Below are 23,972 nucleotides of genomic sequence, written 5' to 3'. Positions count from 1 at the left end.
CACTATCCTGATTATTTGCGGTTAGCTGGTAACTCTATATATACTTGAATGTGTTACAAGGACCCATGTCATTTATCATCATGGCTTTGCATTAGAAACATGATGGCAGATAAGGGCCAAATGGCCTAGCTAGGCTGCCCATCCTCAGTAACCACTAACGTCCCACACTTTTTTAAATTCTGAGACACAGTCTTTATCTCCATGACCTCTACCAGGAGGCTATTCCACGCATCCACCACCCTTTCCATGAAACAGATTCCTCCTAAGCCTGTTTCCTCTTAACTTCATGCTATGCCATCTCATTCCACAGTTTTCCTTCATTTGAAAAAGGCTCACCTCCTGTCCATTAATGCACTGAGGTATTTAAATGTCTCTATCATATCCCCTCTCTCACGCCTCTCTTCCAGCGTATACATGTTGAGGTTCATAAGCCTGTCGTTATATGTTTTATGATGGAGACTGCTTACCAATTTAGTAGCCGCCCTCTGGACCGACTCAAGAGCTTAAGAGACAGTACAATCTCTACAACACAGAACTTGTAGATTTTGTACTCTCTTGTGCTCTTGAGTCGATCCAGAGGGCGGCTACTAAAATGGTAAGCGGTCTCCATCATAAAACATATAAGTACTGGCTTACTGAACCCAAGACCCTTCTTTCCAAAATAAGGCTTGAGTTGTTTGCTAGATACCAGATGTCCAGTGGCAAAGCCAAGTAAGAGCCCAGGAGTTTCTGGATGAGCTTTGTAGGCCTTCGGTTCTTTTATCACTGAATCCTTTCTAGCACATATTGAGGCATGCTGCTGCATCCTATGTGATTATAGTACCAGCCTGTCACCTAATAAAACCTGTGATTGTCAAATTATTACAGAGTTCTACAAGAATGAAAAGAGCTGAGCTGCTTTGCGGTATCTGCATAGGGGTACACTGTAATTTATTCTAAGCTGCAGAAGACTCCATAACTACACTTACTGTGTGGTATTGGCAGTGCATTTTTTTCTAGCGAAAAAGGTGCCGGTACTCAAAAGCTAGGCCATCCTTCAGGGGTGGGGTGATCACTGAGGGACCCACCCCACAATAGCCAGGCCCCCTGCAACCAGTCACAGAATCTATGACAAGGCAGAATTAGTGTGTAGAGCCTGAGTTCTTTCATTAAAACTTGGGTTCTATGGGTCAGTTTTAGCAGACAATGGAAAAGGTGCCAGTACTCAGTACCCCCAAGTACCCCCTCAAAAAAAGTCCTAGGTATTGGTAATTTAGGGGATACATAAGAGACTCTCTAACCTCCAAGTTAATATAAAACATAATGTATTTCTTCTACCTCTACTAAGTACTTGTAATCGGAATTTTTTTCTGAAAGGAGTAGATGGGAGACTCGGGAATCAGTTACAAAGGTTTCACAGAATGCTTACTGGAGTTTTGAAACCACTAGTGCTTTCCATTCTGTGTCTGTGTGAAACAACTTAATGACTCGGACCCCATTTGTGATTGGTTAAATCGCCACTCTTTGAGGTTGGTGCATGGGATGGATGGCAGTGTGTGATTAGGGCTTTGCTTTCATTTAAAATAAAAATGTTCTGTTTGATTTTGTTTTGAAAACAAGATGAAATAAAAGCTAGCGACATTTTTTTCTTCATTTAAAAACATAAAATAAAGCCCTAGAGAATCTTCCCATCCCCCCACCAAAAAAAATTGTACTTTTAAAAGATAAACCAAATCACTGCTGGCCTTTTACGTAAGTATTGCCATACTGAGACAGACCAAAGGTCCATCAAGCGCAGCATCCTGTTTCCAACAATGCCCAATCCAGGTCACAAGTACCTGGCAAGATCCCAAAAAAGTACAACACATTTTATGTTGCTTATCCTAAGCAGCGGATTTTCACCATTTTAATAATAGCTTATGTTCTTTTCTTTTAGGAAGCTATCCCACCTTTCCAGGGCTGCTGAGAGGGGGGGTGGGGAGAGCAAAATTCTCTGGGCCCGGGGGGCCAGGTGCTGGGGTCTCTCTCTCTCCTGCTCCTGATGGGACCCAAGTGTTCGCATCCCGACAGGAGCAGGAGAGAGAAAACTCCGGCGCCGGGCCCCCCTTGGAGGCTGGGAGGACTCAGAGCTTCCTCCAGTGCTGCTCGTCTGCCCAAAACCAAACATGCGCACCTGAGAGGAAGAGCAGCCGAAGGGGCAGTCAGTGCTGGAGGAAGATGTCTTCTGCTGGCGGGACCCTGGGATCCCCGCCAGCCAAGGTACTTAGGCAGCGGCAGCGATCGGGGGGGGGGGGCAGCAGCAGCAAATGACGATTGTGGGGGGGGGGGGGGGGGAGGGTGGCAGTGGCCCTGCCCTGGGCCCAGTTCAGTCTTCGGCAGCCCTGCACTTCTCCCCTCCCCCTAGTTTGCCTTCAGTCATAAATGTCTTGATGGTGCAGGGCTGATCTCCTTGGGTGCTTCTGCCCTGCCAGTGGTGTATTCAGAATGGCACCAGCTGACCTGAGGCCAATGCTGTGCACTTCATGCAGAGCAGAGGGTGCCGAATAGGGAGCTGTGGTCCAGTCAAACAGGTTTAATATGGGTTTCATCCTATGAGGTAAGGAAGACAGTAAATACAAAGTGAGCTTGTAGTGTGGGGCTCCTAGCTGAGAGGTCTCACCGGGTGGTCATACAAGAAGAAGCAAATTACATGGCCTTCAGAAAGAGGGTAAAATCATGGCGGTTTTGTGGTAAGAATGCAATGGGTTTGTCTTGTTGCAAGGTTAGCAATAGCTCCGACTCTGTTCTAAGTATTTTGTTTGGTTTCTTAGATAGATTTTCACTGTGTTATTTCTTGTCTTCTTTTGTAAACTGCCTTGGGCAACTGTAAGCTGGGAGGGCGGGGTAGACGTTTTCTAATTAAAAATAGTACAGGGTTAGCTGGCACCATTTTGATTACAGTACCAGCAGGGTAGGGGCAACCAGTGCTCACTTCTAATGTATGAAGGCATTTGAGATTGTGGGTAAGCTGGGGGGGGGGCAGGTGAATACAGGGATAAAAGGGAAAGATCTGCAAAGGTTTTCTCACTTTTTAAAGGTGCAGAGTTTATTTTAATTTATTTTATGTATTTTAAAACAGATGAAGTCCCTCAGGGCTGGCCACAACTGAAACAAACAAACAAAAGCCCAATACAACCTCCTCCCTCCACCCCTCACCAATGAAACCAAATATGTTTTGATCATTCATGGCTGTACAAAGCACAGGGCTTGCCTGATACCAGTCTGGTATTACTTGGCTCTTGTCTGGAAGATGGAAATTTTTTTTTTCCAAGTATTCAACACCTGGACTGGTCAGGGTAAAAATTAACTTCTACTGAAGTTGAATTGTTTCATTATCTACAAGGCATAAATGTTATACAAATGTAGGTTTGTTTTTTCTTTGAAGTCAAGTGGTTGAAGTGGAGACTTTAAGGAAGTAATTTCAAATCAGTCTAGAGGCAAAGTCTCTGTGCATATTCTCTTTGAAAATTGCCCACGAGTATAGCTGCTCCACGGGCTAAATCCAGGTGAGAAATGGTGTGCGATTTCCTGTTTCAACCCCTGTAACACCTTTCCTTAACCTGGCAACAAGCAAGTGTGCTTGGCACCCCTGAACCTACTCTTAGCTGGGTTAAGCAAGGGCAGTTTCAGACGGCCCTTTTTATCCGTGTAAATATATTTGTATACTGGGATTTATTAATCGCCCTTATGAAGTAAAGTGACCAAATACAAGCGTAAATACAATCATTGAGGTAAACTTGGAGCCAGGTAAATTGAATCCCAGTAATAGCAGTATCAGAAATATAAGTGGTTCTAGGCATGGAAGGGAGGTCACCCTCCAAGAATGCAGGAACAATCAGGGTGGGATAGAATGAGGTGTCTTCCTCCAAAAATGCACTGTGCCCTCTGTCCCAGCAACAGCAGAACTGCTCAGCACCATGTTAGATCTTTCCCCGAGGGTGGAGGGGTCAAGCCGATGGCGGTTCTACTTTTATAATGCCATGAATACTGTTGGCCTATGAGCACCGATGGCCTTTATGGGTGCAGGGTCTGATGAAGCCCTGCTGCTCAGTCTGAGAGGTGCTCATGCAAAGGCGTCACCATTTCCTTTTCAGGTCAATAACCCTAGACAGCTTTGCTTATGTCTTTATTTATTTATTTTTTCCTGCTATTGAGCTGCTGTGGTTTTGGAGACGTAACATAGTAGGTGGCAGCAGATAAAGACCTGTACGGACTATCCAGTCTACCCAACAAGATAAACTCATTACATATGGTATGAAGTGTTACATCATATCTATGCCTGTTCTTGATTTATCCTTGCCATTTTTAGGGCACAGACCGTAGAAGTCTGCCTGGCACTGGCCTCGTTCTAAGTTTCTGAAGAAGTTGTCAAATCCAGCCCATCCAAGTCTTTTCAGACCATAGAAATAGGAAAACTGGTGCTGGGCAGACTTCTACAGTCTATGCCTTAAAAAAAGACAAGAATAAATCAAGATCAGGTTTACATAGGATGTATCACTTCATATTCCATACGTATTGAGTTCATCTTGTTGGACAGACTAGATGGGCCATCATCTACTGTGTTACTATCAGGCTTATTTTCGAAAGAGAAGGACGCCCATCTTTCGACACAAATCGGAAGATGGGCATCCTTCTCACAGGGTCGCCCAAATCGGCATAATCAAAAGCTGATTTTGGGTGTCCCCAACTGCTTTCCATCGCAGGGACGACCAAAGTTCATGGGAGAGTGTCGGAGGCGTAGCGAAGGTGGGACTTGGGCGTGCCTAACACATGTGCATCCTCGACCCATAATCGAAAAAAGAAGGGCGTCCCTGACGAGCACTTGGACGACTTTACTCAGTCCTTTTTTTGTTACGATCAAGCCACGAAAAGGTGCCTGAACTGACCAGATGACCACCAGAGGGAATCATGGATGACCTCCCCTTACTCCCCATTGGTCACTAACCCCCTCCCACCCTCAAAAAAGAACTTTAAAAATATTTTGTGCCAGCCTCTATGCCAGCCTCAAGTTTCATACTCAGGTCCATCGCAGCAGTATGCAGGTCCCTGGAGTAGTTTTAGTGGGTGCAGTGCACTTCAGGCAGGCGGACCCAGGCCCATCCTCCCCACCTGTTACACGTGGTGGTAAATGTGAGCCCTCCAAAACCCACCAGAAACCCACTGTACCCACATCTAGGTGCCCCCCTTCACCCGTAAGGGCTATGGTAGTGGTGTACAGTTGTGGGTAGTGGGTTTTGGGGGGCTCAGCACACAAGGTAAGGGAGCTATGCACCTGGGAGCAATTTATGAAGGCCACTGCAGTGCCCCCTAGGGTGCCCGGTTGGTGTCCTGGCATGTGAGGGGGACCAGTGCATTACAAATGCTGGCTCCTCCCACGAACAAAAAGGGCTTGCATTTGGTCGTTTCTGAGATGGGGATCCTTAGTTTCCATTATTGCCGAAAATCAGAAACGACCAAGTCTAAGGACAACGATCTCTAGGAACGACCTAAATGTCAAGATTTGGGCATCCCTGACCGTATTATCGAAACAAAAGATGGATGCCCATCTTGTTTCGATAATACGGGTTTCCTCGCCCCTTTCGATTATGCCCCTCCATGTCTGTAACTACATATACTGGTTCCTCCACTTCTGTCCTGGGCCCTGCTGCCTGCAGTGCCCTAAATATATGGGGTCAAGGTACTGGGTCCTCAGTGACTGGAAACATTTACAAAGTTGAGGTTTACCGTTGCAAGCATGCTTTTATTTATTTATTTTTTAATCATGAGCTGACTTGGTTTGCTTTGTTTGTATTTTGGTTCCTGCATTCAGTATTGTTACCACATATACCACAAACTTTCAGAACATTTACACATGGTTATCGAGTTTAGGAATGTTGAACTTCTTTGCTGCCCAAGAAATCTTCAAGTGTAGCATCATCCTGTAATTATGGGAAAGTCTGACTCTAGAAGAGCCACAGACAACCCAGTGTAAAGCTCACATGCTCTCGCTTGATCCCACAAAGAGAAACAAGACGTGTTCCAACAGCAAGCCACATGCCTTTGGAACGACTGGAGTTTTTCTCTGTTTATTTGGAAGAAAGAAATGGCTCCTCCATTATAGTGCAGGGTATTACCTGTGCAAGTTTTCATTTCTAGATCTTTACAGACTGGTCCAGGACTCTTTGGAGCTTTCATCTACAGTAACTTTGTCTTTTTTTTTCCTTCTGAATTTATTTTCTTTTTGTTTTCTCTGAAGCTCCTTAAATGGTCCTTCCAGATGGAGCTGACTTCACTTGTTGGTTTAATGGTTACATACTTTACTTTGCAGAGTTTGATTTTTCACCTCACCAGATAGCTTGAAATGAGTTCCAATAGAACAATTAAGCTTATATAACTTAGAATAGAAACTGTCATTAAAGTTGAAGCTGTTGGAACCCCTCTTTCCATTTTCCTTTATCGCGTGCAGTTTTCGACTCTGTGCTGGAGGTATGCCTACTCCATTTGACTATCAAGAGATCCACGGTGAATATACACGAGAGAGATTTTATTTAATGTATCTCATGTCTATTCGTTCATTATGGGTATTCTGAAAAGCGGCTAATCTCCATAAATGGATCAAAGAGCACTACTCCGATTGTTATCTTACGAAACTGACAAACTCTGCTCTGGAGTCTTGCATGGGACTGAGCTTTAAGAAGCTCTTTCATCTTGCGGAAAGCCTGATGCAGGAAGCCATTAACTTACCCTGTTACATAGTAACATAGTAACTGTTGTGCTTTGTATTACATGTAGTTTCTGGTTCATTAGCAGATTTGCTGGTTTGTATTTTGATAACCACCTCAAGGTGAATGATGATAACTTAATAAAAATGAATAATACAAGTAGTATATTTTATAAAGATACTAGTAAAAAAGGCCCGTTTCTGACACAAATGAAACGGGCGCTAGCAAGGTTTTCCTCGGAGTGTGTATGTTTGGGAGAGTGTATGTGAGAGTGACTGTTTGAGAGTCAGAGTGAAAGTGTGATTGTGTGAGAGAGAGCGTGAGTCTGGGTGTGAGTGTGTTTGTGAGAGAGTGTGTGTGTGAGAATGAGAGTGTGTGCAAGTGTGTATGTGAGACACAGTGTGAGTGAGAGTGTGTGTGTGTGGGCGAGAGAGAGAGTGTGTGTGAGACACAGATTCTCTGTTTGAGTGAGTGTATGAGACCAAGCGAGGGGTGAGTGACTGTGTGGCACATAGAGAGTGAATGTGATACAGTGTGAGACAGAGTGTGTGAGAGTGAGAGTCAGAAAGACATGTATATGAGAGAGAGAGTGTGAGCCGTGCCCTCCCAATCCATGGCCATCTGTCCCCTGCCCCCTCCATTCATCCTTTTCCAGCAATTCCCCTCTGTCCCTGAGCCCCTGCCCCTCCCAATCCATGGCCATCCATGTTTGTCTGTCACCTGCCCCCTCCATTCATCCCTATCCAGCATTTCCCCTCTCTGCCTGAGGCCTGCCCTGCAATCCATATCCATCCATGCCATCTGTCCCCTCCATTCATCCCTATGCAGCAATTCCCCTCTCCGAGTCCTGCCCTTCCAATCCATGCCCATCCATGCTCCTCTGTCACCTGGCCCCTCCATTCTTCCCTATCCAGCATTTCCCCTCTCTGCCTGAGGCCTGCTCTGCAATCCATATCCATCCATGCCCATCTGTCCCCTCCATTCATCCCTATCCAGCAATTCCCCTCTCCCTGAGTCCTGCCCTTCCAATCCATGCCCATCCATGCTCATCTGTCACCTGGCCCCTCCATTGTTCCCTATCCAGCATTTCCCTCTCTGCCTGAGGCCTGCTCTGCAATCCATATCCATCCATGCCCATCTGTCCCCTCCATTCATCCCTATCCAGCAATTCCCCTCTCCCTGAGTCCTGCCCTTCCAATCCATGCCCATCCATGCTCATCTGTCACCTGGCCCCTCCATTGTTCCCTATCCAGCATTTCCCCTCTCTGCCTGAGGCCTGCTCTGCAATCCATATCCATCCATGCCCATCTGTCCCCTCCATTCATCCCTATCAGCAATTCCCCTCTCCCTGATCCTTGCCCTCCCAATCCATGCCCATCCATGCTCATCTGTCACCCTGGCCCCTCCATTTTTCCCTATTCCAGCATTTCCCCTCCCGGCCTGAGGCCTGCTCTGCAATCCATATCCATCCATGCCCATCTGTCCCCTCCATTCATCCCTATCCAGCAATTCCCCTCTCCCTGTGTCCTGCCCCTTCCAATCCATGCCCATCCATGCTCATCTGTCACCTGGCCCCTCCATTTTTCCCTATCCAGCAATTCCCTCTCTCTGCCTGAGGCCTGCTCTGCAATCCATATCCATCCATGCCCATCTGTCCCTCCATTCATCCCTATCCAGCAATTCCCCTCTCCCTGTGTCCTGCCCCTTCCAATCCAGCCCATCCATGCTCATCTGTCACCTGGCCCCTTCCATTTTTCCCCTATCCAGCAATTTCCCTCTCTCCCTGAGTCCTGCCCTCCCAATCCATGCATCCTCTTTTCCCCTGCCCCCTCCATTCATCCATTTCTAGTAATTCCCCTCTCTCCCTGTGCCCTGCCTCCTAATCCATACCCATCCATGCTCCTCTGTCCCCTGCCGCCTCCATTCATCCTTTTCCCGCAAGTCCCCTCTTGCCCTTCCATGACCCCCCCCCTCGCATCCATGCTACTCTCTCTCCCATGTCCCAGCCTAGGCCCGCCCTCTTCTCCCCCCCCCTTCGCATCCATGCCTCGCATCCATGCCCACCCCTTCGCATCCATGCATCCCCCCCCCCCCCGTTCGCATACATGCATCCCTTTTTTTTTTTTTCTTCTTCGTTTTAACTTTACCTCCGTGTGCGGTTCGTGCAGCGAAGCGTCAGGAAGGAGGCAGGCGCTCCCGACGTCTAGCTTTCCCTTCGCTGTGTTCCGCCCGAACACAGCGAAGCAAGGGAAGGCTAGACGTCGGGAGCGCCGCCTCCTTTCCCTGACGCTTCGCTTCCCGATTTGTTTGGTTTGAGGCGAGGGCTGGGGCAGAGACGGCTGGCTGGCTTGAAGGCTTCACTGGGAGTGACGTCAGATGGCTTCAAGGCTTCAGGGCTTGAAGCTTCCGGCTTCAAGTTTTCCGGCTTCACAGAAGTTGTATCAGAACGTTCACGGTGCGTTTTATTATATTAGAAATGTGTAGCACCATTTCAGCAATGTTTTTAGTCAAAAGATGTACAGAAAAAGTGGGGGCAAATGTTTTGGGTACTTTGCTTAGGCAATTTTCAAAACAAATGTATGCACCTGCTTTTCACTTGTCGCTTTGAAAAATTGGTGCAAATTCATGAGTATAAAGTCCATGGACTGCGCATTCTTCTCTTATGGCCATCCTGTGGCGGGGTTTCTGTTTTTCTGCTCTACTTGCTTTTTAGTCTCACACCCGCTTATTCACACAGTTGAACGTAATTTGAGTGATTGTTTTCTGTAGAACACTTGGTTCTTAGCCCAGTCCTCAGGACACAAACCTATTGGTTTTTCAGGATTTTCACCAATGAATATTCATGAGATAGTCATAGCCGCCAAGAGGGAGGGGGGCAAATTCCTCAGTCCCGGGCCTCCAGGGTGGGGCCACAGCAACAGGGGTCTCTCTGCTTCTGTCAGGATCTGGGTGATTGCGTCCCAACAGGAGCAGGAGAGAGAAAACACCAGCGCCAGACCCCCCCCCCCCCCTTGCATTGCCTGCCTAGCAGCTGCTGGGCCCTTAGGCCATGCGTGCTCAGTTTTGAGACTGAGCATGTGCGATCTGAGGAAAGCAGCTGCAGGGGCAAGCAATGCTGGGCAGAGGAAGGAGCCAGTTACTTCGGCGGCGGCGGGTGGTGGCGGTGATAACGATTTGGGGGGGGGGGAGCAGCTTCAGCGATGACGATTCTGCCCCATGCCCGGCTCAGTCTCTCGGCGGCCCTAGAGATAGTTTTGCTTGCACTGCCTTCATTATATGCAAATCTGGCTCATTCATATTCTCAGGCAGACTGGATGGAGAACCGCTGCTGTAGGACGGACTCATTCCTCTCTGGGACTCTACCACTAGGGCTGAAAATGCATAGGTTCACTCTGTTTGGGACTAGTGGGGAAAACAGGTTGCTATGGTAATACAGTGTGGTCATTTTTTACTTTAGGCAGCTTTGGTTCATGTGCCGTTGTTTGTTTGTTTTTTTTAATCAAGCTTTCTTCAATTTTGTACACAGTAGGGGCAATTCAATAAGTTGGTGCCTCTCATGAGCCCTAGAAATCAGTTAAGGTTAAAAAAAACAAACAAATATTTCTCCTCTCTGGTGAACTATTAACTAGACTATCACATCTGCTCTTGCATGCCATTGGAGGCCCTGCTCAGAAGACGGGAAAACTCTCACAAACCTTAAAAACGTCCGTCTTTTGTATTCACATCTTTGTTGGTCCTTTATTAAAACCGGATGCTTGTCTCAAGGACTGTAGATTTTATTTCTAGTGCATTAGACAGCTACACTTCGTTATTTATTCTTGCAGAAGACCTTTTAGTGTTTAAGGCAGTTCATAAGTTGGTAATGAAAGAATTCCAGTGATCTAGAGGTGGGAATAACTAGTGAGGTAATTCAATTTGCTGATGACACAAAGTTATTCAAAGTTGTTAAATTGCACGAGGATTGTGAAAAATTGCAAGAGGACTTTACGAGACTGGACATCCAAGTGCAAAGTGATGCATGTGGGAAAGAGGAACTCAAACTATAGCTATGTGATACAAGGTTCCACATTACAGGTCACCATAGGCGCCCGGTATAAGAGGCTTGGGGAGGCTAAGAGGGGCATAATCAAACGTGAACGCCTATGTGTAAGAACGTCCATCTCTGAGAACCGGTCTGTGAAGGGGTGGGCCGAACTGTATTTTCGAAAAAAATGGACGTCCATCTTTTTTTTCGAAAATACATTGGATTAGGGTGTTTTTTGAGCTGGGCATTTTTGTTTTTTAGCGATAATCGAAACCGAAGCGGCCCAGCTCAAAAACGACTAAATCCAAGGCATTTGGTCGTGGGAGGGGCCAGCATTCGTAGTGCACTGGTCCCCCTGAGATGCCTCTATGCCAGCCTCAAATATCATACCTAGCTCTATGACAGCAGTATGCAGGTCCCCAGAGCAATTTTAGTTTAGTTGGTGCTGCATGGGACCTATGCAGAGAGGAAAAATCGGAAGGAAAAAAAAAAAGCGCAAAACCGATAGTAAAAGGGGGCATCAAACCAGCAACCTTCTGATTACAAGCTCAGTGCTCTAGCCACTGCACCACATTATTCAGTTGCTGAGACACCCTTCCCTTTCCATTAAGTCCCTCCAAGTTTCTGTCAGCCAATCACAGCTCCTTTAGCTGACATAGGTGTCAGCTAAACAGCTGTGATTGGCTGACAGAAACTTGGAGGGACTTAATGGAAAGGGAAGGATGTCTAAGTAACTGAATAATGTGGTGCAGTGGCTATCGCACTGAGCTTGTAATCAGAAGGTTGCTGGTTCAAATCCCCCTTTTACTATTGTGGTAATTTAGACGTCCATGACTGCACTTGCTTGTTTTTTTTTTTCTTCCGATTTTTCCTCTCTGCATGGGTCCCGCGCAGCACCAACTAAACTAATATTACTTCGGGGACCTGCATACTGCTGTCATGGAGCTGGGGATGACATTTGAGGCTGGCTTACAAGTTGGAAAAAAAAGTGTTTAAGGTTCTTTTTTTTTTTTGGTGGGAGGGGGTTAGTGACCACTGGGGGAGTCAGGGGAGGTCATCCCTGGTTCCCTCCGGTGGTCATCTGGTCATTTAGGGCACTTTTTTGGGACCTGTTCGTGAAAAAAAACGGGTCCAACAAAAGTGGCCTAAATTCTCTCTTAAAACGCCGTTCTTTTTTCCATTATCGGCCGAGCACGCACATCTCTGCTCAGCCGATAACCACGCCTCAGTCCCGCCTTCACCACGCCTCAGTCACGCCCCCATCAACTTTATTCGTTCTCGCAACAGAGTGCAGTTGGAAACGCGCAAAATCGGCTTTCAATTATACCAATTTGGGCACCCACGTGAGAAAGACGTCCATGTCCCAATTTAGGTCGGAATATAGGCGTTTTTCTCTTTCGATTATAAGCAGGTAAGCCTCCCCAGCCAGCGCCTGAGGGGTTTTGGCCGCCCGCCCGCCCGTTTGTCTGAATTTCTGGGTGGGCGAGTGGCGCCGTGAGTCTCCCCTTCCCTCCCCTTCTGCTTCCTTCCTATCTGCCCCACGCCACCCTTTAAATCTTTAATTTACCTCGTCCCAGCGACGGCTGCGTCATTTCAGCCCACCCTGCCCGTCTCTAGTCTTCTCTCCCTTCGTGACGTGGTTCGTTCCGCAGAGTCCCGCCTTCTGACATAATTTCCTTGAGGGCTGGACCCTGAGGGAACGAACTCACGAATTCATTGCCAGAGAATGTGGTAAAAGCAGTTAGCAGGGTTTTAAAAAGGTTTGGAAAACTTCCTAAAAGAAAAGTCCATAAGCCATTATTAAGATGGGGAAAATGCACTGCTTGGATCTGCGCCAATATTTCAGCACAATATATAGAATCCAGGGTTTGTGAAGTTTGCTCAGTTTTCCAAGTGAAAGCAGGTTTGAAAATTATCCCAGGAAAGCTCTAGGTGGTGTGGAGTTGGAGGAGTGGCCTAGTAGTTAGAGCACCAGTCTTGACATCCAGACGTGCCTGTTTCACATCCCACTGCTGTTCATTGTGATCTTGGGCAAGTTACTCAACTTAACCATCCTTTTCCTCAGGTACAAAATTAGATTGAGAGTTGTATCTGAATGTAACTCACCTTGAGCTACACCTGAAAAAGGTATGCACTAAATCCAAATAAATACATATTTAGATCTAATTTGCATGGGCAGTTTTCCTAAGGAAAAATGTACACATACGTCTGTCAAATGCATGTGCATGCAACCCCTTCTCTGAAAACACCTAATTGTGGGTAACTACTGGTTTAGTGGTACTGTAAATGCAAGTTCATCTAGAGGTAAAGCCAGGGCCAGAGAAAGGGTATCTTGTTCCCTAGGTGGATCTTCACATTTGCACCTCTTCTCCCAATTCAAGGCCCCTGGGGCACCCCATGGGATTTTGATAAACTCAACAGTCATGATTCCCTCAGTGCCAGAACAATCCTGTGAAAAATGCATAACTGAACATCATATATTTAAATATTAAGCGTTATGTACGATGTACCTAAAGAGAGCAATTTTCAAAACCATTTACCCGGGCAAATGGGCTGTTTGGAAATTTCCACTCTCCCTATGTGTATGAGTACAGGCCGGTGGTTCTTCTGTCAAGAATTTTGCTTTGCTTTGACGACTGGTGCAGTTTTCTGACCACGGCAGCCTCATAGTTTTGTCTAATGTTTAGAGCAGCCATGGGTAAAAAGCACTGTTTAACCCTCAGAAATGGCTTTGAAAAGTACTCTGTGATCAAACAGTAGTCCGGTCCAGAGAAATTGGGAGAAGCATAAAGGTGCCAAGAGTAGGATGCTTGAAAGCAGCTGGGCATGTACAACTGGCAACAGAGATTGAACAAATTTCAAAGTAACATCACGGGGTAGTAATACCAGTCATTTGAGTGTGTAGAACAGCATTTTACATGATCAAAAAGACACTTTATAAAATCGCCTGGAGTTATATTTGTATGCAGTAGGATAAAGCCAGGGCTGAACTATCCAGTTCTTGTGACATGGAGTCCAATAGTATTGCTGGTACATAAGGATATATTTTGTGGAGTGTGTTGTGTATTTCCTTGACTGTCCAGGAAGCCTACCCACAATTCACCTGGCCAAGGTTTCTGGGAAATATTTTACAGTCTAAGGGCTGAGACCAGGAGTCAGAGCTTCTGATTGCATAATATTTCCCAGAAACCATAGGCAGGCCACTTTGGTCATGGATAGGTTTACTGAACAGTACTGTGCAATACTGATACATTTTCAAATGAGTGAAAACATGTATCTCGTAGATTCTTTCATTCCAAGACCAAATTGTTAGGTGGAGAAAATCTTGAAAGGATGGGAGCTTTAATAAAACCTTCATAATATTGAGAAGGGAGAATGCTTGTAAGAGAACTTAGATCTGAATATTGTCTACCGTGAGTTTGTTTTTAAATTTTGGGAATATCAAAATTTTGTGATTTTATTTTTTCTAACATAAATTAGTCGGGGTAAAAATAGATGCAGTAGACCCTCTGCATGGGTTTTGATTGGGGACATCCAGATCAGTTTCTAGATTTCCAGATTCTGATTGTCAGTCAGCACCCAACAAAATAAACATGGCCGATGGGATGTCCAGAGAGCGAATAACAGTCGGTGGTGGCCTGAGTGAGTTTGTTGCTTTTCATAGCAGAAGCTTCATTTTGAGTTATGCTTTAGGCTTCTCAGTGGACAGGAAGCTGCCATCGCTGCTGTGGACTCTGCACCTGCCTGGAATTTGGAAAATGCGGGCCACTGTTTGCCTTCCTTGTTTGTCCCTCGATAAGGAATAGGCCACTCATGACCATGTACATGACATAATGTTCACAAGCAGCTAACAGTGTTTGCTTTGTCTTACCTGCTCTTATCAATCACATTCCTTTCCCATGTTAACTCACACAGATCAGCACCAGGCTAGAATTTTCTTAGCCTGTTATTTTCATGAAACTGCTTTTTTTGGGGGGGGGGGGGGGGGGGGGGGGCTCACTGTGGAACTTTTCATGTACAGCTGCTACCATCAAAATAGAGGTAATTTCACAAGCGAAAATCTCTTATGCAAATGGAGCTTGATCTGTAGTGAAAGGCTGATCTTACCTGCATATGTAGAGCCAGTTAAAAAGTTGAATTCATAATTTTATAAACACAGTGTGCCATACCTGCATGTAAGGGAGTAGACCATGCTGAGGCTGTGTGTGCCAATTACATGATGCCAGAGGTACAGTGAAGCTGATATCTGAGTGGTATTAGTATTACAGGGCACAGTGCCAGACTCTTTTTGCCCAGTTAAATTTGTTAATTTTAAACCCTATTACATTTGTCTTGCCTGAGCAGGTTGTACTGCAAACACAAAATAAGGCCGCAAGGGAAGCTCTTATGGATATTGTGCACTGTTCTTGCAGCTTTAGTAACATTCTTTATAGTCCATGAATTTGGCTTCACATGGGAAAATAAGTTGTAATGTTGGACGTCTAGGATCTGGGAGCAAGACCTTGAAGTACCTGCGTGGTAAAGTCTTGGCACATGAGGTCATCTTGCCATAAAAATTGGAATCCTGAACATCCCTTGCCAGGTTTATTATGCTGTTATAAAAATATTTTTCAGTACAGAGTAGGTGCAATGCAAAGAGTGGTCCATTCATATCTTATGCTTCTTAGTTATAGACTTGCTACACAGTGGTCTCAGTGCATAGAAGGGGATCCTCATAGGATGTTGAGAAGGTCAAACATCTTGAACAGGTTTGTCTGATAGGAAAGTCTCTAAATGAATGGGATCAACAAAATTTCTATTGTTTTTATAACTGGCATGTACAAGAAAATCTGAGGGGAAAAGTACCTGTCACAGCTGGAAATTGCTTCCTACAAAGCTGCATTTGTCTGGCCACCTCGGGAAACATATTTATCAATTGTCCACAAAATGGAATCTGATTTTTAGAAAAATACAGTTTCAAAATCAAAGATGTTACCTATCATTTTTCCCCCTTGGTTGTGAGCTGTGAATCAATTTTGACTAGATTTTGCCTATGTTTTTCCTTAGATGTAATTAGATGTGTCCCTGTGATGTGACTATGATTTTATTTCTGTAATTCTACATTTTATATTGTGTGTATAATTAATGAAGAAATAATTTTTAAAAAGAAAAAGTCTAATGAAGATGAGGGGAGAAGAAACCCCCTGCCACAGACCAGGGCAACCAAGCAGAAGCTGAGATGGATTGTTAAGCGGTGGAGGTCCATTCAAAGTTCAGCACATGTGTCTCTACTTATGATTATTTTGGAACCAAAGCTCAGTAGTATGTTTAATTACCTTCATCAGACAAATATTAGAAACTAGTTTGGTGGCTTTGCACGATTATCCTGGAAGGGCCCATGTTTTTGAAAGAATGACTTTATTCTTGAGGGCTACAAGCTCATTCCATATTTTAGGGCGTCTTTTACTAAGGCGCTCTCACGTTTTTAGCGTGCGCTAAAATTGTCGGCATTCTAAACGTTAGAGGGGAGGACGTGACGTCAGCTGCACGAATGGATGCCTGAAACGAGAGCTCCTCAGCAACAACGAGTAGCAATAGGAAAAATAAGCGTGATTAACGACTCACACAGTAACGAATATCTAAACGTTAGAGACGCCCATAGGAATGCATTGGTGTCTCTAACGTTTAGCGCACCCACAATTTTAGCGCACGCCAAAAACGTGAGAGCGCCTCAGTAAAAGACCCTCTTAGTTTAATTTCAGATGTTTGGGGTTAATTATCTTTATAAATAGTCCGAGGAAGATGATATCCAAGCTTCAAGCTGCGCTAGGCCATCTCAGTTTATCGGTATTTCTTTCTTCTCCACGGTGACTTTGCTCATGTCATTTTGGTTGCTGATCATCTCCACTACACGGTTTAATACTTGCCCAAACTATTTGCAGCCTGTGTAATTAAATAATATAATAAACAATGGTATTATTTTATTCCTAAATTACTCCAGGCCATCCAACATGATGCAATCACCTTCTAACAAACAACAAGAAAAGCAGACTTTCGTTTTCCATTTAACTACCGGCTCACTCTGGTCATATTTTTTTATCCCAGTTCAGAACTGTATAATGGTGTTTCCCAATATTTTTCTGGCCGTGACCCCCATGATTGCAGCCAAATAAAATTGTGTGACCCCTGGAGCTGCAGAATGAAGAGGCACCTATGGAAAGTCCATCTAGGTCGTGACCCCATTTGTGGTCCTGACCCAAAGTTTGGAAAGCTCTGATACAAGAGAAAATTGAGGGGCCCTTTTACTAAGCTGCATTAAGCGCTAATACTCGCTTAATGGAGGAAAAATCGCTAATACAGGATGTAAAGAATCTTGCATTAATTTTGTTCTTGGCATGCGCTAAGCATGTGGTATTTGTTTGGGAGGGGTGTGTCAGCTCTATTCAGTTAGTGCACAGACATCGGCAGCGAACTAACTGCTTAGCACATTCATATGCGTGAGCCTTTAGCACCTCCTAAGTTGGAGACGGTTAAGTGCTCCCGCGTTAATTTTAATGCCAACATTAGTGCATGACTGTATATTCAACAAATGGAAAAGACTAATTTCACAACCACACTGGAAATGGGCTTAGCACGTGCGAAAGTCCTGCGTTAGAGCGCACTAAGTACATTTACCAGCACAGCTTAGTAAAAGGGCCCTTAAAATAGTTGATCAAATCCTGGAGGCAAATGGAGATAAGATGTCTGGCATGATGCCATTCTGAACCCAATGGACTAGACTTCTGAATCATACACGTCTTCTCCTGTAAAAACGAGATACAGGACAAGCTGAAAAATTCTTCATCAAACCTCACTGAGAAAATGATCATTTATCAAGTCTGCCTATCTATACTTACTCCTAAGCTCTATAATTCTTCCCTCCCAAGATCCTCTCTGCTTATCCCATGCTTTCTTGAATGTTTTTGCAATCCTTGTCTCCACCACCTCTCCTGGGAGGTCATTCCATGGTTTCACCATCCTTTCCATAAAGAAAAATTTCCTTAATTACTCCCAAGTCAAATTTCCTTATAATAAATTGTTTTCTGCTAAAGAGATATTGAAACTGTTATTTTACACATGGATCCCATCTCTCTCCCAAAGATCTCTAAAGCATATTATGTGCCTGGTTTAGTCCAGAGGGTATTGGGAGAAGAATACGGGAATACCTTGGAGGTTAAATTTGACTACCTTGTTGGAGACTTTGGTGCAGGGGAGTGTATACAGAAGTACTGTGGTGGCCACCCTACCTTTTCAGCTACTTCTTTAAAGAACCATAATGGTCTCCTTTTCCTCTTACTTTTATTTCTTTTCCTAACAAAATGATTTGTTGCCCTTAAAATATCTCATTTCAGTTTTGTCGAGTACTTTTCTACTTTCCCCAGATTTCCCCATTTAACTAACAACTCCTTGGGGCATTTTTCCATCTTGATAAAATTAGTTTTCCTGATGTTTTAAGACCCCCAACTTTCAAATGAACCCTCTCAACACATGTCCTAAAACTGAACCACAGGCAGTACAACCACAAATGTGGAAAGAACAACAGGGTCCCAGGAACAATCTCAGGAGCAGGAGAAGAGTGGGAACAGAATCAGGCTCTTCAAAGAACACACCAAGGACATCCAATATTGAAAATCAAGTGTATTGGGAGAAGACTCTACATGGTACCATGTTTTGGCACAGGGGGTGCCTTCTTCAGGAGTCTTGAAACTTGACTGAATGAACTTGGGGACAAAGTATTCAGGAGTAAGGCTCTGGTTGGAAAGAAGTTGTGGTCTTTAAAAAGACCTTTGAGGAACGTATGGCATTTTAAAGGCCACATCTCCCTTCCAACCAGAGCCTTACTCATGAATACTTTGTCCACAAGTTCATTCAGACAAGTTTCAAGACTCCTAAAGAAGGCACCCCCTGTGCCGAAACATGGTACCATGTAGAGTCTTCTCCCAATACACTTGATTTTCAATATTGGAAGTCCTTGGTCTGTTCTTTGAAGAGTTTGATTCTGTTCCCACTCTAAAACTGAACCACACCAACTGGATGTCAGATGATCATTCACTATCATATCAGAAGCATTCTCCCCATTTGCAAGCATAAAAAAAAATCTTGCCTTTGAGAACACTGCTATCTTTATTGGACTTTTTTTTTTTTTTTACCTTGGTTATGTCCTGAGGACTGGTTTAAGAGCCCCTGGCATAAGACAACCTCCATGTTTTCCCATTTTTCAACTTTAACCCCACCCCCCCCCCCCCCCCCCCACCCCACCCAAGTTAAATATTTTCTTCTGGAATCTAATAAATTCTCTCGAACAGAGCCATCGGAATAAATCTTTCCGTATTGTTTGACCTGCATTTTGGCTGTACTCCACCACTCTCTCTGGTTCTGCATTAGCGATGCCAGGAGATCTTTCTTTGAAATGAGTGAGGAATGTGGACTTGCTCTTAAAACAGCAGTAGTGAAATATTCCCCCGCTAGCAGCCTTGTAGCCTGGGCCAGTTCTATCCCGTTGGAAGCCTAAAGTAGATTTACTGAGGTGAAAAGGCTGGGGTGTTACAAGGGACTTGTTAAGCAAATGCATTTCAGTCTTAGCTAAATTATAGTACATTAGACAGACTCGCTTTGAAGCATTTTGAGTAGTAGAGACCCAGACACCTGCTTTCTTTTATACTCTTAATCAGAGACATACTTCCCACAGATTTGGTGAGCATTTAGGGAAAACTAAGTTGCATTTGATTAATTCCTTTGTTTACTGCTATCAAAGTTAATGCTAATTTTTTGTTTTGTTTGGGTTTTTTTTTTAATATAGACTTGAGACTGAATGGCCCATTGTGTCTGAGAACCTTGTAGACAGAGAACAAGGTTATCGGCATCCAGTGGTAGGTCAGCACTTAATGAGGGTAGAAGTGTCTGTGTTGTACAGTTTTGGCAGCAGAACATACATAGGTCGACTACCCTATGGGAAGTATCTCTCTGTGTAGTTCGACTTGCTGCTGGCAAAGTGTGGTCCATGAACAGGACATAACGAAGATGGATCATTTTGTGGTTTTCAGCTGTTGGTTTGGGGATATTTTGCCTGTAGAGAAGTAGGCTAAGAACAAAGCCGCTGCCATGAGCCGTTTTTAGAAAATTCATGAGGAATAGATGAGGGTTTATACTATGTTCTTTTTAACTCTACAGGCCTGGGTTTGTTTGTTTTTATTTTGTGTTTGGTAAAGTATTATTTCCTTTTGTGTGTGAGTTAGATGGTTTGCTTTTGGATGTTTGTGCTGTCCTATTGATATTGTAGTTCTTTTCTGGTTTTCCTTTTCATTTATTTTTTTAACATTGTTCACCACTGTGTTCTTGTATAAGCCAAGCGGTACAGTATAAACTATAAACATGACAATAGTTTTGGCACCGAAACCCTGGAACAACCTCCCTCCTACCCTACATTCTGAACTTTCCTTCCCGTGCTTTAAAACGCTGCTCAAAACGCATTTCTTCACTGTTGCATTTTGTTTTTTCCCCTCCTGTGATTTAGTGGTGGGCACTGGTTTGATCTGTCATTTTATTTTGTTTTTAATATATGTTCTGTGTGTTCTTGTCTGAATGAGTCTTTCCTGTCTATACTGGAATTCCTTTCTTATATATTTTGTTTTATTTTTCTGAACCGCTACGATTTTCTGCTAGAAGTGGCAGAGGGACCATTTCAGTGACAGCTTGGGTTCTTTGCACTAATCTGAGGACTTATTATGGGCTTCCTCAGTCCAAGGCTCGTGAAGAAGGTGGCATCCGAAATGGAGCTCTGTTGAGCCTTTGGATTATACCCAAGATAAGTGATTGTGGAATTTATGAACAATTTTGTCAGGTTAGATTTTGTGGAGTGGAGGAGTGGGCTGTGTCTGCATTGCTGCACAGCTTTGCAAATGGGGAGGGGGGGTATATGTGTAATATGATTGTAATTTAAATCTGAATTCACTTTCCATTTTTTTGACTGATGTTTATTTTTTGGCCTTTCAGGTTTACCTCTGTGTGAATAAAAGAAAATGTACTTTATGGTAACCAGAGAAAAGAAAGAGCTCATTTGAGCTCTGGAAGCCTCAAAACCGGGCCCCTAATCATGGCTGCTTTTGGCAATGATGTAGAAAGCTGGAACCTGAAAGATGCAGGCGGCCTGACGGAGCTGTTGCAGCCCCTGGACTCAGTTAATTACAGTAGCAGGCTTTCACCGGTGAAGTCCATCGGTACCATCGATCACCTGCTTAACCTGTCTGGAAAAGCGGATTCTGCTTACAGCTCGTTTTCAGGTGGTTCTAATTTCCCAGATTATCATACACCCTCATTTTGTAATGAAAACTATGGTCTGCCTTCAGAGCAGTTGTCCTACGTGGACTGTGAATATGTAAGAGCTATTTATAATCCCAGTGCAATAAACTTTGATTTTAGAGACTCTAGTCAACCTAACCTGATGGACACTGGAAGTCGGAATAATTCTGATGGAATTGGTTTCTGTGGACAATATGGAAACACTCCCACCCATGATTTTATCCGTAAGTCACTTTCACCTTTGTCTTCATCTCAGTCTTTACTTCCTCCATCTCCACCTACAAGACTTGACAGCTACAAAGTAATTAGAAGTTTTAATAGTACAAGAGGAGACTCTAATTCCAGAGATCCTATGAGCCAAAATGATGTACAATCTCCTCATAATAATGTCCATGGTGTCATTTCTACATCTGAGCCCAAACCATATTGGAATTCCAGACAGAAAAATGAAAGATTACCAGATGAACCTAAGGAATCAGATTTATTCCAAAATAAAGAAAAGAAGAGTAATCGGCACATTTTCACAAGGTCATCTTTCTTTAATCTTCAAGAATGTTTCAAACCAGACTCTGTGGCCAAGACACAGAAGCTTCCTTGTGCTCCAGATTCAGTTAAGGATTATAACATTCCCGAAGAGATGAACTCTAAATCCTTTCATCCACCACCTACCAGTTATGATGTCAAGAATATGCACGAGAACAAGAAGTATCTCTGTTCTACCAATGGACACACAAAATCCTTTAGAGGAGCAGACTCGCAGGGCCATCTTCTAGAAAGCAGGGAGCCAGAGGTGCCACTCTCCATCGGTCACCATCAGATCTGGTTTGACAAACATGCCATACAAGATGAAGATGTGTTTCATGATACAACATTTTCAAATAGTCCTCTTCAAAATGACTTGGTGCCTGACTCCAAGAGCTGCCCTCCAAGGAGGAAGACAGGCAGTGTTTTGCCTCAAAGCTCAGAAGAAGAAAGAAGGAAAGATATACAAGAATTATCTGGGACCCACCAATCCAAAGGACAGAATTCATTGCAGCCCCATAGTCCAGAAGGCTTGAAGACTAATGTAGATCATGATGGAGAATTGGATTTCAGAAGTAAGGCCCAGCAGATTGTTTATTGTGGACCTAAAAAAGACTTGACATCACAGACTGCAAGTGTTTTCAGCTATGAGATACTAACTAATGACAGCAGTAACAACTTTAATGTGAATCAAAATCAAGAAGTCCCTTCAGATCTTGCCCATCATGAAGCACCACAGCATGAATTCCATAAACCTAGAAGTAATCCTGTATGTGAACTAGTCAGTGGCAAGATTAACAAGGAGACAACCCCCATGCTTTATCACCTGACTGGAGGGAGACACAGTAATATGGCCACCATTTTAAATTGCAAAAATCACACAAAACCCACAAAAGATCCAGGGAATACACCAAAGAAAACTCAAAATAGCGATCATCTTTTGATGGAACAATCTAATGAGATACAAAAGGCTAAACCGCCACCAAAGATTAAAGAGTTCCAGCAGCTTACGGATGAAAACTTTGTGAACTGTGCTGATGATGAGAGAATGTTGAGGAGCTCTGTCTCTTCACTAGATGACAGTTTTATGAAAGACTATAGGGAAAAAATTAAAGTGGCTCAAAAGAAAGTCCTGAGAGAAACATCCTTCAAGAGAAAAGATTTGCAGATGAGCTTACCTATAAGATTAAAACCAAATCCTTCTAAAAGACCTTCAATTGAACATTTTCGGTCTCTCTCTGCAAATGAAGATGTCAAATTTATTAATTCAGGTGGTGTGTGGGAAACCAGCAGCAAATACGAAGATTCAAAGAAGCCGCAGGTTTTTCGAATAGGAGGAAGAAAGAGGGTAACCAAAGAGCAAAAGAAGCTCTGCTACTCAGAACCAGAGAAACTGGACCAGCTGGGCATGCAACAAACCCTCAGCTCCTCGTGCAATCTGGAAAATACAAGAGTGGCATCAGAGGAAAACAATGGCTCAAGTGTTTTGGCATCCAGAAGAAAACCTTTTGAAAGCAAAGAGCGAGCACGGTCAACCTCAACTCTCTCAAAGACAGAACTGAAACAAATTCAACATAATGCAGTTGTTCAATACATAGAACGAAAGATAAGTCTGAAACCTACTAATACACAGCAAATCTCTTTGGCTAAACCCATGCAGAGGCCCTCAACGATGAGACATTCTGAGAGGCTCTCTATTCCAAATGGCAATAGTAGAACCCCCACAAACATTGAGCCAACTTCTCCGCTTCAGTCTTCAGAAAGAAATCCTGAATCCTTTGACGCACATGTATTGTGGACTGAGAGATCGAGCACTGGTGTGTCTGTGCAATCAAGAAACCAACCTTTTGTCAGAGAAATGGACCAAAGCAAATTTGGCCTGAGCCCTTATGTAGAAAATCTACATTCTAAAGATCGGGCCATCAATAAAAGTCAAGAAAGATCAATGTCAACCCCTCCAGCTCAGGTATGTTGCAAGTTGAGTAGCTGATTATTGGTATTAAATGGCATTGCATGTTACTGAAAGAAACCATATTAGAAAGATTTTGCTGTCCCATATAAATTCACATGTTGCTTTAATTAGTAACTTCAATAAATAATATCTTACAATGAATATTACCCAGTAAGTAGCCCTACAGTTCTTCTTAATCGCACTTCTTTCTGGTTCTTTCAGTGAACATACTGTATATTCATTATGTACTAGGCTGTGCATTTGGTTCGCTATTCTCTAAACAACTTACAAAATATTATAGAAAAATTGTACAGGACATAGAATTAAAGTCTTTTATTTACTCACCCACCAGCACAGCATCAGACATCAGTGATAAGTTATAACAAACTTTCAAAATCTAACATCAGTATCTCTGGTAATTATAAGTAATTAGACTAAT

General features: G+C 43.8%; 1 protein-coding gene across 3 annotated transcripts in view; it reads left to right on the top strand.

Annotated features, from left to right (window-relative positions):
* Positions 1-23,972, top strand: part of SHROOM1 (shroom family member 1) — an 83,956-nt gene that overhangs the window by 24,361 nt on the left and 35,623 nt on the right. For all 3 annotated transcript variants that reach the window (XM_030212044.1, XM_030212045.1, XM_030212043.1), the window contains exon 2: positions 20,755-23,548. In XM_030212044.1, the coding sequence (XP_030067904.1) occupies positions 20,855-23,548 (2,694 nt within the window). In that variant the 5' untranslated portion in view covers positions 20,755-20,854. The remainder of the gene's footprint in view (positions 1-20,754; positions 23,549-23,972) is intronic.

Source organism: Microcaecilia unicolor, chromosome 8, assembly GCF_901765095.1.
Source record: "Microcaecilia unicolor chromosome 8, aMicUni1.1, whole genome shotgun sequence".
Lineage (NCBI taxonomy): Eukaryota > Metazoa > Chordata > Amphibia > Gymnophiona > Siphonopidae > Microcaecilia > Microcaecilia unicolor.
This window is presented reverse-complemented; position numbering and strand designations above follow the sequence as displayed.